Consider the following 16,519-nt stretch of genomic DNA (forward strand, 5'->3'; position numbering starts at 1 on the left):
TGTGAACTCATTTGCATAAAATTATAACTGAGATGTTCTATGATTCTGAGTCCTAAAACATTTTCTAGGAAAAATGTTTTTCTAAAACATTTTTTAGAAATGTTGAACAAAAGAAAGTTCAGGGTAGAGAAATATGTAGAATTATTTTTTAATGATTGTTAATTATTTACTTCCTAACATAATGCATTTATTGAACTCAAATTTGTAAGAATGCTTATCTTTGTTATTCAGTATTGTTAATGTGCTTAAAAGAGGACTAGTGCTATAACTTTAAGTATTTCTCTTAAGTTATCTATAGTATTTCTCTTACATAAAATGTTTCTTTTATGAATAGTTGTGTACATTCTTGCACGTAGAATAAAGACACATAGGATTACAGGATAAATAGCTAACCAGTTCATCTCTTACAAAATTCTCTCTACCAGTCTGGAAATTTATCTATTGTGTTTCCATGTACTCTTGCCCATTATAAATGGAGGTAGCTTGTTGAGAGAGGGAGTAAATTACATACTCATTTTTTCCCTGCCTACTATTTTGTTGTTGTTGTTGTTGTACTGGTATATTTGTATAAAGCAGTTGAACAGTTGCTTTTTTTGTTTTTTCTTTCTTTTTGAGATGGAGTCTTGCTCTGTCACCCAGGCTGGAGTGCAGTGGCACAATCTTGGCTCACTGCAACCCCTACCTCCCGGGTTCAAGCGATTCTCCTGCCTGAGCCTCCCAAGTAGCTGGGACCACAGGCGCCCACCACCACACCCAGCTAATTATTTGTATTTTTAGTAGAGACGAGTTTCACTGTTTTAGCTAGGATGGTCTCGATCTCCTGACCTCGTGATCCGCCTGCTTCGGCCTCCCAAAGTGCTGGGACTACAGGCGTGAGCCACTGCGCCTGGCCACCTTTTAATATTTTTTAGAACGTCTTGCTTGGGAAATGAAGTTAGACTTGGATTTGAGTCCTAATTCTATTCAGTAGCCTTTTAATTTGGATAAAATAGTTAACTTTTCTTACTTTAGGTTTTCTCATTTCTCTATTTCTGAAAGAGAGATAATAAAAGAACCTACTTTACTGGGTTGCGGATAGGACCAGATGAAGTAATGTGTATGATTCTTAACACGGTACCTGGTACTTAGTAGGTTTCAGTAAAGTTAGTTGGTTTTATCATTATTTTAAAAAATAGGCTCTATTTGTACTACTTTTTACTTTGATCTTGTCTTGTAGACTCGTTTGTGTAACTTAGTTTGATAACATTTTCAATCAGTTTCTGGTTTAAAATTGTCTCTGAGATTCTGTCTTTAAAATTCCACCCTGTAAATGTACTGTGTGTTGCTTAGCCCTTGGCGTGAAAAGGGAGCATTCTCATTGCTTCTGATAGTGGACACCGCCTGCTTTTCTGTGGAGGTGAAGGGGACCTTATGTTGTGGGGCTTATGTTGAATAATAACACACACTTCCCCACAGTTGTTGTGTCATATCAGGCACCCCAAGAAATGCAGTATTCTTCATGGGTAACTCTGAATAAAGGGAAACTGTTGTTTTTCTCACTAATGGAAAAATTTGTTGTAGATTGCTTTAGAGATAAAAAACTTGATGAATGAAACTTAAGTTATATGTTTATTTTGCAATCTGTTTATGCTATGCTTTTGTAGTAGGACAGGGAGAATTTAATTTGAGTTGCTTTCTCTATGAGGAAGGGTGTGGAGGCATTGTCTGACATATTACCTCTATGTAAGAGATACTGTATCATCATTTAATCAGTTCATCTAAATAATTCCAATACTCTTAGAATTATTGATATATAACATACAACTTTCTTCCAAATGGAAAAGAAAATTAAAAATACCTTTACAGCGAAAGTACTCAATTTGAAATTGATAAATTTGATTATAACTAACTCTTGAATGTTTGTATTAATGAAAGAACGCTAATGGAGATACTTGTAAAGAGTAACTGTCAAGCAGAAATTAAGGTATTTTTATGCACACATGCATTGCATAATTATTTTTCAGTTTAATGTACCTTCCCCAATTATGTATTAGTTGTCATGTTATAATTACATTTTCGTCTTTTTTGATTAGATAAGGCACTTTTTAATTGTACATGTTGACAGTGGGGTTGACCTGAAATTAAAATGAGTATTGTTTTGGACGATCGACAAAGTAGACAATTCACATGATTGAGAGAGCTGTGTATCAGAGAGAAAAATCAACCAATATTTTCTATATTAATATATTGACTATATTTAATGATAAATTGGCAGATAAAAGGAAAACAAAAGAACTCACTGTGTGTAGATATAAATCAGTTGAAACAATAAAAATATTCTTCATTCTTGTGGCTGTTCATTTTATCTTTTTTACTTTTAATTTCTTTTTAAATTTCAGATTGCATCATTATTTGCAGTGTATGTTGTCGGGTACATTGATATATGTAAATTACGGAAGATCATTTATATACACATGGTAATAATTTTTTATTGTTCTTTTCCATTTAGTTTGCCCTTAAAATAAACTCCTAATTAATATTTGATTTGTGAATATTTGAAATGTTCACACATTGTGATATAATCAGCAGACCTTGTTTTGATAGACCACTCACAAATATTTAATTTGGGTCATATTATCTGATTGAAGTTATGCCCAACTTATGCATTATCAGTAAAAGAAATAATTTATGAAACAGAACCTTGGGACTGATACATTATCCAGGAGTTGCCTGTTAAAAGTAGAAGGGCCCAACATGGTGGCTCACGCCTGTAATCCCAACCCTTTTGAGAGGCCAAGGTGGGGTTCACTTGATGCCAGGAGTTTGAAACCAGCCTGGGCAACAGAGCCAGACCTCATCTCTACAAAATAAAAAATTTTAGCATGGTGACGCATGCCTATAGTACTAGCTACTTAGGAAGCTGGTGTGAGAGGATCGCATTAGTCCAGGAGGTTGAGACTGCAGTGAGCTATGATCACGCCACTGCACTCCAGCCTGGGCAACATAGCAAGACCATATCTTTACAAAAAAGTAAAAAAGTTCATTTACTGAGTGTCAACTATCCAGGCATGTGGAACACACCAGCATTCATATTACTACATTCTAACAGCATAGGGGAAAGAAGGAAGACAGAAGATAAATAATAAACATAGTAAATGGGTAAATTATGTAGGATGTTAGAAGGTGATAAGGATTTTAGGCGAGGTATGGTGGCTGGGGAAGTTGAGGCAAGAGGACTTTTGAGCCCAGGAGTTTAATACCAGCCTGGGTGAGACCCCATCTCTGTAAAAAAAAAAAAAAAATACAAAAAAAGATTTTAGAAGAAAGAAAAGGTCGGGGTAAGGCAGATCAGGAGCACCAAGATCAGGGGGTAGGAAATGGAAAAATCAAATGAGGTGGTCAGGGCAGGTCTTCTTGAGAAAGGGGAGTAGAACAAAGATTGGAAAAAGGAGAAGGAGCTCGCCAAATAGATATGAAAGAAACTGATCTCTAGGTTGGTGGAACAGCTAGAACAAAGAAGGTTGATATTCTTGAATGGTTGTCCTTTAAAAACAAACGTTTGTCTTCTCTCTCATTAGTTTTTATAATTTTGATGTTCTTTTCCTGATAATTTTACAGTTGTCAAAATATCCCATTATTTTCCTTTTCTTAATAATTTATACATATAAAAGGACATTTATAATGTGTAAGGAAGTTATAAACACAGTCATAAAATAAACAACCAGGAGCCTATTCTCCAAATGGAAAATAGAACCTTATCGTTACTTTTAAGTCCTGTATGCCCTGAGCTCATCCCCTCACTGCTCCTAGAGGTAACCGCTATTCTGACTTTTTGAATTGTAATCATTTTGCTTTTCTTTATAACTTTACCATACGTGGATTACTAAATCATATATATTTTTATTATTAAATGTTCACATTCTTTGTAAGGTTTATACAAATGGCATTTTATAAATACTATTTTTTCACTCAGATTTCTGCTACTTATATGTAACTAGAATTCAAATATTTTCACTGCTACATATTTTCCATCATATAAATAAAGTATAATTCATTTGTTCATTTTCTTGTTGAAGGACGTTTAGGTTCTCTCCTCTCCCCCCAACTTCTTTTTTTGGTTTTAAATAATGCTGTAGATTCTTCATGTATCTCCTAGGGCACATACGTTGAGAGTATCTCTAGGGTGTTTTACCTAGTAGTAAACTTGTTGGGTGGTAAATTATGTACATGTTCGACTTTATAAATACCAAATTGTTTTTCTAAAATGATTGGACTACTTCCAACAGCAATGTATTATTCCGATAGCAGCTTATGTTATTCTACATCCTTTTTTATTTTATCAATCTGGTTCATGTAAAATGGTATCTTGTGACCTTAATTTGCATTTTCTCTGATTCATAATGAAGCTGAGCATCTTTTGGTATGTTTATACACCCTTCATGTTTCCATTGTTGTAAATTCTTATTGAGATCTTTTACCAGTTTATCTTACGTCCAAAAGAAAATGACATCTATTTTAGTCAGTGCGGTGTAATCCATTATTTTTGTTATTTATGTTGATGCTCAAATTGTTCCACACTTGTCCAGCTATTCAAGCTGACTTCTCTTTCCTTTTAACATGTCCTTATCATGCTTTGAGCACTTTTAAAAAAAATTAATAAATGTTAAGTTTCATGAAATGCTTTTCTACATCTGTTTAGATGATTCTGTGTATTTCCCCCTCTTTAGTCTGTTACTGTAATGAATTAACATTAATTAATTTTCTAGCATTAAATAAACTTGTTTTTCTGGGCTAAACACAATTTTTTCATGTCGCTGGATTGAGTTTGCTGTTATTTTGATGGGATTTTTACATCCTTGTTCATGAATGAGTTAGACAGTAATTATACATTTTTTAGACTTGGCTTATTTTTTCCCAAACTATTTAAAATAGTTTTTTATTTTGTAATGTAAACTAGATTAAATGTTAAGCCTTCAGAGTTGGCTGGTCACATAGGCAACTATGGCTGAGGGCCTTGACTCAAAGCTATAGTTATAAAATTATAAAATTACACAGTGTAGTTTGTAGTAAAACCTACCTTGGGTGAATGATACATGCTTTATTATATGACTTACTATTTTCTATCTTCTTCCATTATCATTTTATAAATTCCTAAATTCTTATAGTTACAAAAAGAAAAAATATGTAGACTTATTTCCAGAAAATTATGTTTCCATTTTTTATTGTGGTAAAATACATGTAACTTAAAATTTACCACCTTAAGCATTTTTAATTATACAGTTCAGTGATATTAAGTACATTCATAGTTTTACAGCCATCACCACCATCTATTTTCAGAACATTTTTCATCTTGCAAAACTGAAACTCTATACCCATTAAAGTCCTTATTCTTTCATCTTCCCAGCCCCTGTAAACCACCATTCTACTTTCTGCCTTTGTGATTTTGACTACTTTATGTATGTCATGTAAGTGAAATCATACAGTATTTGTCTTTTTGTGACTGGCCTATTTCAATTAGCCTACTGTCCCCAAGTTTCCTCTATGTTGAAGCATGTCAGAATTTCCTTCCTTGTTAAAGCTAAATAATAGTCCATTGTGTGTACACATACACACACACACTAGATTCTGCTTATCCATTCAATCTGTCCATGGATACTTGGATTCCATTTTGTGTATACACACACACACACACACACACACACACACTAGATTTTGCTTATCCATTCAACCTGTCCATGGATCCTTGGATTCCATTGTGTGTATACAGACACACACACACACACACACACACACACACACACACACACGATTTTGCTTATCTATTCAGTCTGTCCACGGATATTTGAGTTACTTCTATGTTTCAGCTATAGTAAATAATGATGCTATGAACATGGGTAAACAAATATTTTTTGAGATCTTGTTTTCCATTATTTTGAGTATGTACCCAGAAGTGGAATTGCTGGATTGATTATATGGTAAATCTGGTTTTTTAAGGAACTGCCAAACTTTTCCATAGTAGCTGTATATTTTACATTCCTTTGAACAGTGCATGAGGTTCTGTTTTCTCCCTGTAATCACCAGCATTTATTTTCTGCTCTTGTGATGGTAGCCATCATAATAGGTATAAGGTGATATCTCACTGTGGTTTTTGTTTCTTAATTTAAAATCTTTATTTTTCAGAGAAGTTTTAGGTTCATAGCAATTTTTTTTTGAGATGGATCTTGCTCTGTCACCCAGGCTGGAGTGCAGTGGCACGATCTCGGCTCGCTGCAACCTCCGCCTCCTGGGTTCAATCGATTCTCCTGCCTCAGCCTTCCAAGTAGCTGGGATTACAGGCACGTACCACCACACTCGGCTAATTTTTGTATTTTTAATAGAGACGGGGTTTCCCCATGTTGGCCAGGCTAGTCTCGAACTCCTGACCTCATGTGATCTGCCCACCTCAGCCTCCCAAAGTGCTGGGATTACAGACATGAGCCACCGCACCCAGCCAGGTTTATAGCAAAATTAAGCAGAAAGTACAGAGTTCCCATATACCCCCTGCCCCCCAACCATGCACGACCTATCCCTCTACTGACATCCCGCACCAGAGTGGTACATTTGTTACAACTGATAAACCTACATCACACATCATAATCACCCAAAGTCTGTAGTTTACATTAGGCCTCACTTTTCTATGGGTAGTTGTTGTGTTTTGTTTTGTTTTTGAGACAGGGTCTTGCTCTGTTGCCCAGGCTGGAGTTCAGTGGTGCAAATATGTCTCACCACAGCCTTGACCTCCTGGGCTCAAGGGATCCTTCTGCCTTGGCCTCCCAAAGTGCTAGGATTGCAGATGTGAGCCACCACAGTCAGCCTGGGTTTTGACAAATGTATAATGACATCTGTCAACCATATAGTATCTTGTAGAACAGTTTCACAGCCATAAAGTTCCTCTGTGCTCCACCTGTTCATCCCTCCTTCCCCCTAACCTATGGCAACCCCTGATCTTTTTACTGTCTCCATAGTTTTGCCTTCTGTATAGTGTCATGTGTTTGAAACCATACAGTATGTAGCCTTTTCATATTGGCTTCTTTCACTTAGTAAAAAGCAAATAAGTTTCCTCCAAGTCTTTTCGTGGCATGATAGCTCATTTCGATCTTGATTATTATTAACATTATATGGATGTACCACTGTTTATTTTTTCACCTATTGAAGGACATGTTGGTTAACTCCAAGTTTGGGCAATTATGAATAAAGCTGCTGTTAAACATCTGTGTGCAGGTTTTTACATGAATGTTTTAGTTCATTTGAGTAAATACTGAGGAAAGTGATATTTGGATGGTATGGTGAGAGTATGCTTAGTTTTTAGGAAATTGCCAAACTGTCTTCCAAAGTGGCCAAACCATTTTGCATTACCACCAGCAATAAATGAGAGTTCCTGCTGCTCCACATCCTTGTCAGCATTTGGTGGTGTCACAGTGGGTTTTGGCCATTTTAATGTGTAATGGTATCTCATTGTTTTAATTTGGTTGAATGTCTTTTAATATGCTTTTTTGGCCATTCTAATAGGTGTGTAATGGTATCTCATTGTTTTAATCTGGTTGAACATCTTTTAATATGCTTTTTTGGCCATTTTAATAGGTGTGTATTGGTATCTCATTGTTTTAATTTGGTTGAACATCTTTTAATATGCTTTTTTTGGCCATCTGTGTATCTTTTTTGGTGAAGTGTCTATTAAGATCTTTTGCTCATATTGCCTTGGGTTGTTCATTTTCTTATTGTCGAGTTTTAAGAATTCTTTGTACATTTTAGATAACAGTCCCTTATCAGATGTGTCTTTTGCAAATACCTTCTCTCAGTCATTGTCCTGTCTTTCACAGAGCATACTTTTTTAATTTTAATGAAGTTCAGCTTATCAGTCATTTCTTTCATAAGTTGTACCTTTGTTGTTTTATGTAATAAGTCATCACCATACCTAAGGTCATCTAGGTTTCCTCCAATGTTATCTTCTAGGAGCTTTATAGTTTTGCAATGTGCATTTAGATCTATTGTCTGTTTTGCGTTAATTTTCGTGAAGAGTGTAAAGTGTAAGTCTAGATTTATTTTTTGTATGTGGATCTCTAGTTCTAGCATCTTTTGTTGAAAGGACTATTTTTGCTCCACTGTATTGCCTTTACTCCTCGTCAAATATCAGTTGACGATATATGTGAGTCTATTTCTGGGCTCTATATTTTGTACCCTTGATCTGTTTGTATCTTCTTTCACCAATACCACACTGTCTTGTTTACAGTCACTTTATAGTAAGTCTTGAAGTGGGGTAGTGTCAGTCCTCTGACTTTGCTCTTCTTCAGTATTGAGTTGGCTCTATACTGGGTTTTTTATGTTTCCATATAAACTTCAGAATTACTTTATTGGTAACTTGCTAGGCTCATTTTTGGGATTGTGTTGAATCTATAGATCAAGTTGGGAAGAACTGACATCTAGACAATATGGAATCTTCCTGTACATGGAATAACGCTTCATGTATTTATAAAGTTCTTTGATTACTTTCATTGAAGTTGTGTAGTTTTTCTCAGATAGATTTTTTACATAGTTAAATTTGCATCTAAGTGCCTCATTCCAGGAATGCAGGAATGTGTTGATATTAAAAATTCTATTAATATGATTTATCACATTAAGAGTTTAAAAAATCCATAATGTAGTAATTGCCTTTGATACTATAAAGGTATTTGATAAAAGTCAACATCTATTTTTGGTGTTTAAGACCATAATCAAGTGATGGATATTTCATTGAAATTTAAGATACCCACACCTCAAAATAAAAACTAGTATCACATAAAATGATGAAACAATAAAACAATTTTCTATTTCCATTACTGCCAGAAGCATGATAAATATGCCTACTGCCTCTCTTATTACTTAACATTATTGCAGAAATGTCAGCTAATACAATTGACTAACAGATAATTCAAAGGAAAATGTAAAAACACCATTGTTTGTAGTTGATATCATTTTGAATACTTGAGAAATCCAAATAAACTACTACTGGAAACAATGAAATCATATTCATTGATGCATATTTAATATAACTTTTCTATATACAAACAATCAGAAAATATGAAGATTCTTGATACAACAGCAGCAAAAATAATATGCTTTAGAAAAAACTCAAGAAAATATGCAGGATCTATATAAAGAAAACTGTACTTGCTAATGCATGTAAAAGAATATTTAAAGAAATGGAAGGAACATGTATTGCTTTGGGATCTAAAGATTCAATGTTGAACAGATATAACTATAAATAACATACGTTATTGAATAAAGTAATTGTAATAAAAATTTTAGTTTTTGAAGCTTGGTAAGCTGATTCTGAAATTCACATGGAAATTAACATATATGGATCAAAAGTAAAACTTCTAGAAGAAAATTATTTTATTTTTAGTGCCTTTTTAAATGACAGGTAAATCCAAAGACCTAAAGGAAAGGAAAGATAAATTTGCTAACATAAAGATTTAGAAAATAACCATAATACAAAAAAATACCACAAAGGTCAAAAATGAACTGAGAAAAATATTTACAATATATTTACTTGATAAGGGGCTAGGTTCTTATATATATATATACTTTAAGTGCTGGGATACATGCGCAGCAAGTGGAGGTTTGTTACATAGGTATACACGTGCCATGGTGGTTTGCTGCACCTATCAATCCTTCATCTACATTAGGTGTTTCTCCTAATGCTATCCCTCCCCTAGGCAACCCCCACCCAACAGGCCCCGGTGTGTGATGTTCCCCTCCCTGTGTCCATGTGTTCTCATTGTTCAACTAACACTTATGAGTGAGAACATGCGGTGTTTGGTGTCCTGTTCCTGTGTTAGTTTGCTGACAATGATGGTTTCCAGCTTCATCTATGTCCCTGCAAAGGACATGAACTCATCATTTTTTTATAGCTGCATAGTATTCTATGGTGTATATATACCACATTTTCTTTATCCAGTCTATCATTGGTGGGCATTTGGGTTGGTTCCAAGTCTTTGCTGTTGTAAACAGTGCTGCAATAAACATATGTGTGCATGTGTCTTTATAGTAGAATGATTTATAATCCTTTGGGTATATACCCAGTAATGGAATTGCTGGGTCAAATGGTATTTCTGGTTCTAGATCCTTGAGGAATTGTCACACTATCTTCTGCAATAGTTGAACTAATTTGCACTCCCACCAGCAGTGTAAAAGCATTCCTATTTCTCCACATCATCGCCAGCATCTGTTGTTTCCTGACTTTTTAATGATCACCATTCTAACTGGCATGAGATGGTATCTCATTGTGGTTTTGATTTGCATTTCTCTGATGACCACTTATGATGAGCTTTTTTTTCATGTTTGTTTGCTGCATAAATGTCTTCTTTTGAGAAGTGTCTGTTCATATCCTTTGCCAACTTTTTGATGGGATTGTTTATTTTTTTCTTGTAAATTTGTTTAAGTTCCTTGTAGATTCTGGATATTGGGGCTGTGTTCTGTAATATCTGAAGAGAGCTGTTAAGGAAAATAATGAAAGCCCAACAGATGGGCAGTGGGAATAAGCAGTTCACACATACACAGAAAACAATATAACCAGCAAATAGAATAAAAGGTGCTGTGTTTCATCTACTATTAAAAGGATGGAAAAGTGAAACAATGAAGTAACATTTTTTCCCTACTGGATTGGCAAATATCTAAAAGAATAATACAATGCTGCCAGAATATATATCCATAGGAATTGTCTCCTGCCCAGTTGGTGGGAAGGTGAATTGGCACAATCTTTTCATAGGTCAATTTGTCAATATTTGTATTGAATTTAAAAATGTGTATATCCTTGATCCATCAATTTTCACTTCTAGTAATTTATTTGTAAATGTACTGACATGTACATAAGGTATACACATAAGGATGTCTATCATAGCCGTGTTTGTATTAGGAAGATCCAAACAAAACAAAATAGAAGTGGAAAGCACTGAAGTGTTTAGCAGTATTCAGAGGACTAGTTAAATAAATTAGGATACATCTATAGAATAGAATACTTTTTCCAGTTCTTAAGCAGAATGTATTATTAGATTGGCTTGCATGAGCTCTCTGAAACATATTGTGAATAAAAGCAAGAAATAGTATAGCTTATGGGGTAAGTCCATTTGTGGTTTAACAAAATATATAAACTAGAATTTATACATGTTATCTGGAAGGAGGCACAGGAAACTGTTGATGATGGTTATCTCTGGGAGTTTGAAATGTGGGATGGAGAATGGGCTATTTTAATCTTATAGTCCCTTTTGAACAGTTGGAGTTCTGTTTATTATGGGCATGTGCAGTTTTCACAATAAAAAACAAAGGTTTTTTGTTTTATGTGCACTACTTATATTTTTTTTCTTGGATTTTTCCAGATTTCTCTTGCACTTTGCTTTGTTTTGATGTTTGGGAACTCAATGTTATTAACTTCTTATTATGCTTCTTCTTTGGTAATTATTTGGGTAAGTATTAACACTTATATGGCTATTTTTGAAACTAGTGGTTTAACAATTTTTTCTTCACTGACTTAGGATTCATGAGGGTTTTCTGTAGGAACCATCTTAGGTGTCTTACTGAATATACTAGATGTGATGGTGTTCAAGTACTCCTAAAACAGGAAAAAAAAAAAAAAAAAAAGGAAAACTTAGTATCATTCCAGAAAGGTTTCTATGCTTTCTTCTCCCTTCCTCCTTTCCATTTTTATCCTACTACTGCTCCACTTTTTGAACCCCTTTCCTCTCATTGCAATCTTTATAACAGCCACCCCTCTGCATTCCACTGTGATCAGAAGATCAAAGCCTTGGTTACTTTGTCTTTTGTTTTTTGGGTTTTTTTGGTTTGTTTTTTGCCCCTTGTCTACTTGTATGGACTGTTCAGATGGTTTAAGTAAGGTGATGATTCAATTTTATTTTGCTAAATCACTACCAAGAACATATTTAGATTATGGAGAGATTATTTTACAGAATTAGAACAAATTGATGGAAGGTCATCTAATTCCTTCTACCACATTTGGCAGGATGACTTTATTTTTTTGTTTGTTTTGTTTTGTTTTGTTTGTGTGTGTGTGTGTGTGTGTATGTGTGTCTGTGTGTGTGTGTTTTGACAGAGTTTCGCTCTTGTTGCCTACGCTGGAGTGCAATGGCGCAATCTTGGCTCACTCCGCCTCCTGAGTTCAAGCGACTCTCCTGCCTCAGCCTTCCGAGTGGCTGGGATTACAGGCATATGCCACCATGCTTGGCTAATTTTGTATTTTTAGTAGAGACAGGGTTTCTCCATGTTGGTCAGGCTGGTCTCGAACTCCCGACCTCAGTTGTCTGCCCACCTCGGCCTCCCAAAGTGCTGGGATTAGGTGTGAGCCACCGTACCCAGCTGGCAGGTTGACTTTGTAAGTCTAAAAGTCTTCTGAAATTTACAGACTGCCTTATTTTTGGTGGGTTTCCATTAAAATGTTTTGCAAACTTATTATTCCTTATGTTTAAAGTGCATGTGCTTTAGTTTCCCAGTGACTTTAAAAGGGTATTGCACTGTCGTAATTGGAATATATTCTACTTCCTGAGTAATTAAGTTACTTAGATCATGTGGGGTTTCTTAATTTCTAGAACCCATTACGTTTGAAACCTCCATTTTCATTTATTTTACAAATAATATTTATTTAAAAACCCATTTCTTGACCGAGTGCAGTGGTTCATTCCTGTAATCCCAGCACTTTGGGAGGCTGAGGCGGGCGGATCATAAGGTCAGGAGATTGAGACCATCCTGGCTAACAAGGTGAAACCCCATCTCTACTAAAAATACACGAAATTAGCCGGGCATGGTGGCAGGCGCCTGTAGTCCCAGCTACTTGGGAAGCTGAGGCAGGAGAATGGCGTGAATCCAGGAGGCGGAGCTTGTAGTGAGCCGAGATCGCGCCACTGCACTCCAGCCTGGGCGACAGAGTGAGACTGTATCTCAAGAAAAAAAAACGCATTTCTCAAAAATATGCCTCTTCCCAGTCTGGGCCACCACCCTTTTCAGGTTGTGCCTTGAGTATACTTAGCTACAGAAATTAGCAATTAGCATGATGCTATATTTTCAACAACAACGAGAAAAATTATAACTTTGGGATTAATAAGTGTAGTTCTTCAGTTCTGTGTACTCTGTTTATTATTAGGAAAGGTGACAAAGTACTCAGTTGTATGTTTTACATATGTACTTTGTCATGTACTGCTATCACCCAGGATAAAGTACATGAATCTTGGTACTATGGACAGGGAAACCATTGAATCGAATATTACATATAAATAAAATCTAATTTAAGTACATTTTGTAGGACATTTCAGTTCTATATGTCAGGTATGCTGCTAGATGCACTGAGGTGCATCTTAGGTGTGAATTAAGTATATTTATGTGTATTCCATATATTTTGGTGTATTAAATGATAACAGGGAATACAGCATGTTTGTGCATATTTAACTATAAACACACATTTGCATATATTTATAATTAATCACTTTGAAACCTGAATTGTATCACCTTTTGTATTCTTAGGTATTTAGAAACTTCCAAAAAGATTTAATTTGGTTTCAAGTATTTATGTCTGGATCTCTAATCATATTTTTGCTGTGTTTGAAGTAGTTTTAGCTCCCCAAGGGTAACACAGTTTGGGAGCATTACCACCTGAAAAATACTTCAGAGAAGTATTTAGTTGATCCATTAAAATTTCATTTGTTGTTTACCCTAAGAGTCAGTAATTTTTAGCTAAAGGAAAATCTTATCCCCGTATGACTGCTGTCCAAAATTCTGAAAATATTATATATCTCGTGGCTCAGAGATAAATCAGATATGTCAAATCAGTCATAGACATTTACATATGGTGATTCTTTTTTCAACTTTAAAAAGTCATGCACTCACCTAATTGACTTTGGATAATAGGGCTGTACCTTGAAGTCACTGACTATAGAAATGAGCGTGTGGATAGTATGTGGAAAGATGACCATGTGCTACATTTTATATACTTGAGAATCTGCATTATTTAGAAGAATTTTTTGGTACTTGAATTTATGTCTATAAGTATTAACTGTGTATACTATGTTATTTTCTCTACTCAGGGTATTCTGGCAATGAAACCACATTTCCTAAAAATAAATGTATCTGAACTTAGTTTATGGGTAAGAATCAATCTATTTTAATGCTTATGTTTTTTCTTCTCTAAAATATATCATTGGTTTTATGTTTTACTTTTAAGAAAATGATCTATGTAATTCAGGGGATCCAACAGTTTCATAGTGTATTAGGGCTCAATTTTAATGTACCAAATTGCCCTTTTTATGAAACAAGTTAAAGTTAATCCTGGGTATGTAGTTTAAAAATTCCAGTTTTATTTATTACTCATGTTTTATCTGAGAAACAGTGCATGTATGAAAATCTGTTAAAGGGAATTTAACTGCAGTGGTTGTATAAATCTTCTATAAAACATATTAATTTTGATAAGATTGTATGATTATATTTTTATTTTTAGTTATTGCCCTTTGATTTTGAGCAACATGCTTGATTTTTATATTGAGATGCATTTTTTAGCATTTTGTCTTGTAGACAGCAATATATATGTCATGTATGATTAAAGCATTTATTTTTTTCTTCCTAGCCTATGTCTATGGAATATGAAGCATCAAAGTTATTTTTGTTTTCTTTTTTTAGGTTATTCAAGGATGTTTTTGGTTATTTGGAACTGTCATACTTAAATACTTGACATCTAAAATTTTTGGTATTGCAGATGACGTAAGTGCATTTTTTGCTTAAACTTGAAAGACTTGAATCGAATAGGCTAAGAATAAATTGAGTTATTCAAGTATTACTGTTAAAATGAAATTCTAGGATGAAGTCTGTTCACCTATTATTTTATCTATTTAATATAATAGAAAGTAAATGTAATTGTATATAGATTTTCATTCTCCAAAATTAGTTTCTTAAAACAATCTCTTATTGTATTGGTCCTTCTATGTCACTAAAATTTTAAAGCAGGAAAACTCTAGAGATTAAAGATCGAATTTTAAGGTCTATACAGACATTTTTCTCTAGCTTCTTTTTAACTGGTAAAGACACCATCTTCAGAGCCTTAACTGGAGATCGTATTATAGTCTCATTCTTTTTTCTCCCCAGTTTTCAAGTCATTACTTGTAAAAGGCTTTTATAAGCCTTTATAGATAATTTAATCCAAGTTAGTCTTATTTAGAGAAGATTTTTGTTTGTTTTTGGTATTAGGGTTGAAGGGAAGATAAAATGGAGAAGTCTGTCTTAAAAATTTAAGGATTCTCCCTGTCCATAATTGCTTTGCCTATTTTATTTTGGTGTTCTAATCAGCACATCCTAAGTTAGGAGGCTGTCAAAGATTTAATTTTAAAAAGCAGCACAAGAACCAATATGGAAAAAATAAACTACTTTTTTTCCTATAATTTATTTTTATTGGTGATTTTCTTCTTTCTGTACTAGATTAATGTTATGGTTTTGAAACTGGGTTATGTGAAGTCCTAGGACTTCCCAGGACTCTTCCCTGAGAGCTGTGTACTCCCCCATCTCCTAGCCTCTTACCCAGGGCAGTTTAACCTTAATCTCTTTCATATAGGTTTTCATAAGAACAAGGGTTGTTTTTGCTTAAAAGATTGAAAGCACATGGACCATTAAATGGGTGGTCTACAATCTGTGGAAAGATTTTTAAAACTTTAAAACTATAGTTGAAAATGTATTCATTCATTCATTCATTCATTCATTCATTCATTCATTCATTTAGTACCTCCTGTGTGCCTGACAATGGAAAGTATCCTGAGATACAAAACTGAGTAAGATATGGTCTAGCAGAAAATTCAGAAAATAGGAACAATTTCTAGCAGTTATAATACAGCGTAATAAAGGCTATGATAAAAAATTAAGTACAGAGTGCTGCAAGAATACACAGGAAGAGCATTAGGGAAGGATCCTGGAAGTCATCTGAGGATGACAGCTGAAAGGTGGGTGAGTCAGCCAGTATGCAGAGCGCAAGCAGGAAGACAAGTGAAATAACCCTAGTCCTGCATTTATGGAATCTCTTTACCTCACTGGGGGAAAATGAACCAGTTAAGGTATTAATTCAGGTTAAAGCAATTATTGTCATTTTCTGTCATAGCCTAAAATTATGCCAGGGCCAAGAAAAAGATGCTGAAAACTATGTTAGTTGCAAATTAGAAATAACTTAGTTGTAACTTTAGTCTTTTTAGAAATATGTAACGTTGATCAAGGGCATTGACTCATAAGTTCTTAACTTTGACATTGGTTAAAGGAAGAGAGTGGCAAGGCTACCCAGCCTTTCATTTCCTACTGAGTTCTCTACTTTTACTGACAGTGCCTCTGAGCGTAGGCTTTTAGGTGTCCGCCCCAAATTGGGTCAGCCTGCTCCAGTAGTGAAGGTTCTTTTTATGACCAGCCACACTCCGTCCTGCCCCCTTCAAAAGAACTGTTGCACTAACAGTATGGGGGAGATGAGGGTGGTACATAGGTGGATGGGAGCAAC

General features: G+C 34.7%; 1 protein-coding gene across 2 annotated transcripts in view; it reads left to right on the forward strand.

Annotated features, from left to right (window-relative positions):
• Positions 1 to 16,519, forward strand: part of DPY19L1 (dpy-19 like C-mannosyltransferase 1) — a 108,887-nt gene that overhangs the window by 68,227 nt on the left and 24,141 nt on the right. For both annotated transcript variants that reach the window (XM_065542139.2, XM_065542141.2), the window contains exons 10-13: positions 2,379 to 2,456; positions 11,373 to 11,459; positions 14,085 to 14,144; positions 14,674 to 14,754. In XM_065542139.2, coding sequence (XP_065398211.1) covers positions 2,379 to 2,456; positions 11,373 to 11,459; positions 14,085 to 14,144; positions 14,674 to 14,754 — 306 coding nt within the window. The remainder of the gene's footprint in view (positions 1 to 2,378; positions 2,457 to 11,372; positions 11,460 to 14,084; positions 14,145 to 14,673; positions 14,755 to 16,519) is intronic.

Source organism: Macaca fascicularis, chromosome 3, assembly GCF_037993035.2.
Source record: "Macaca fascicularis isolate 582-1 chromosome 3, T2T-MFA8v1.1".
NCBI lineage: Eukaryota > Metazoa > Chordata > Mammalia > Primates > Cercopithecidae > Macaca > Macaca fascicularis.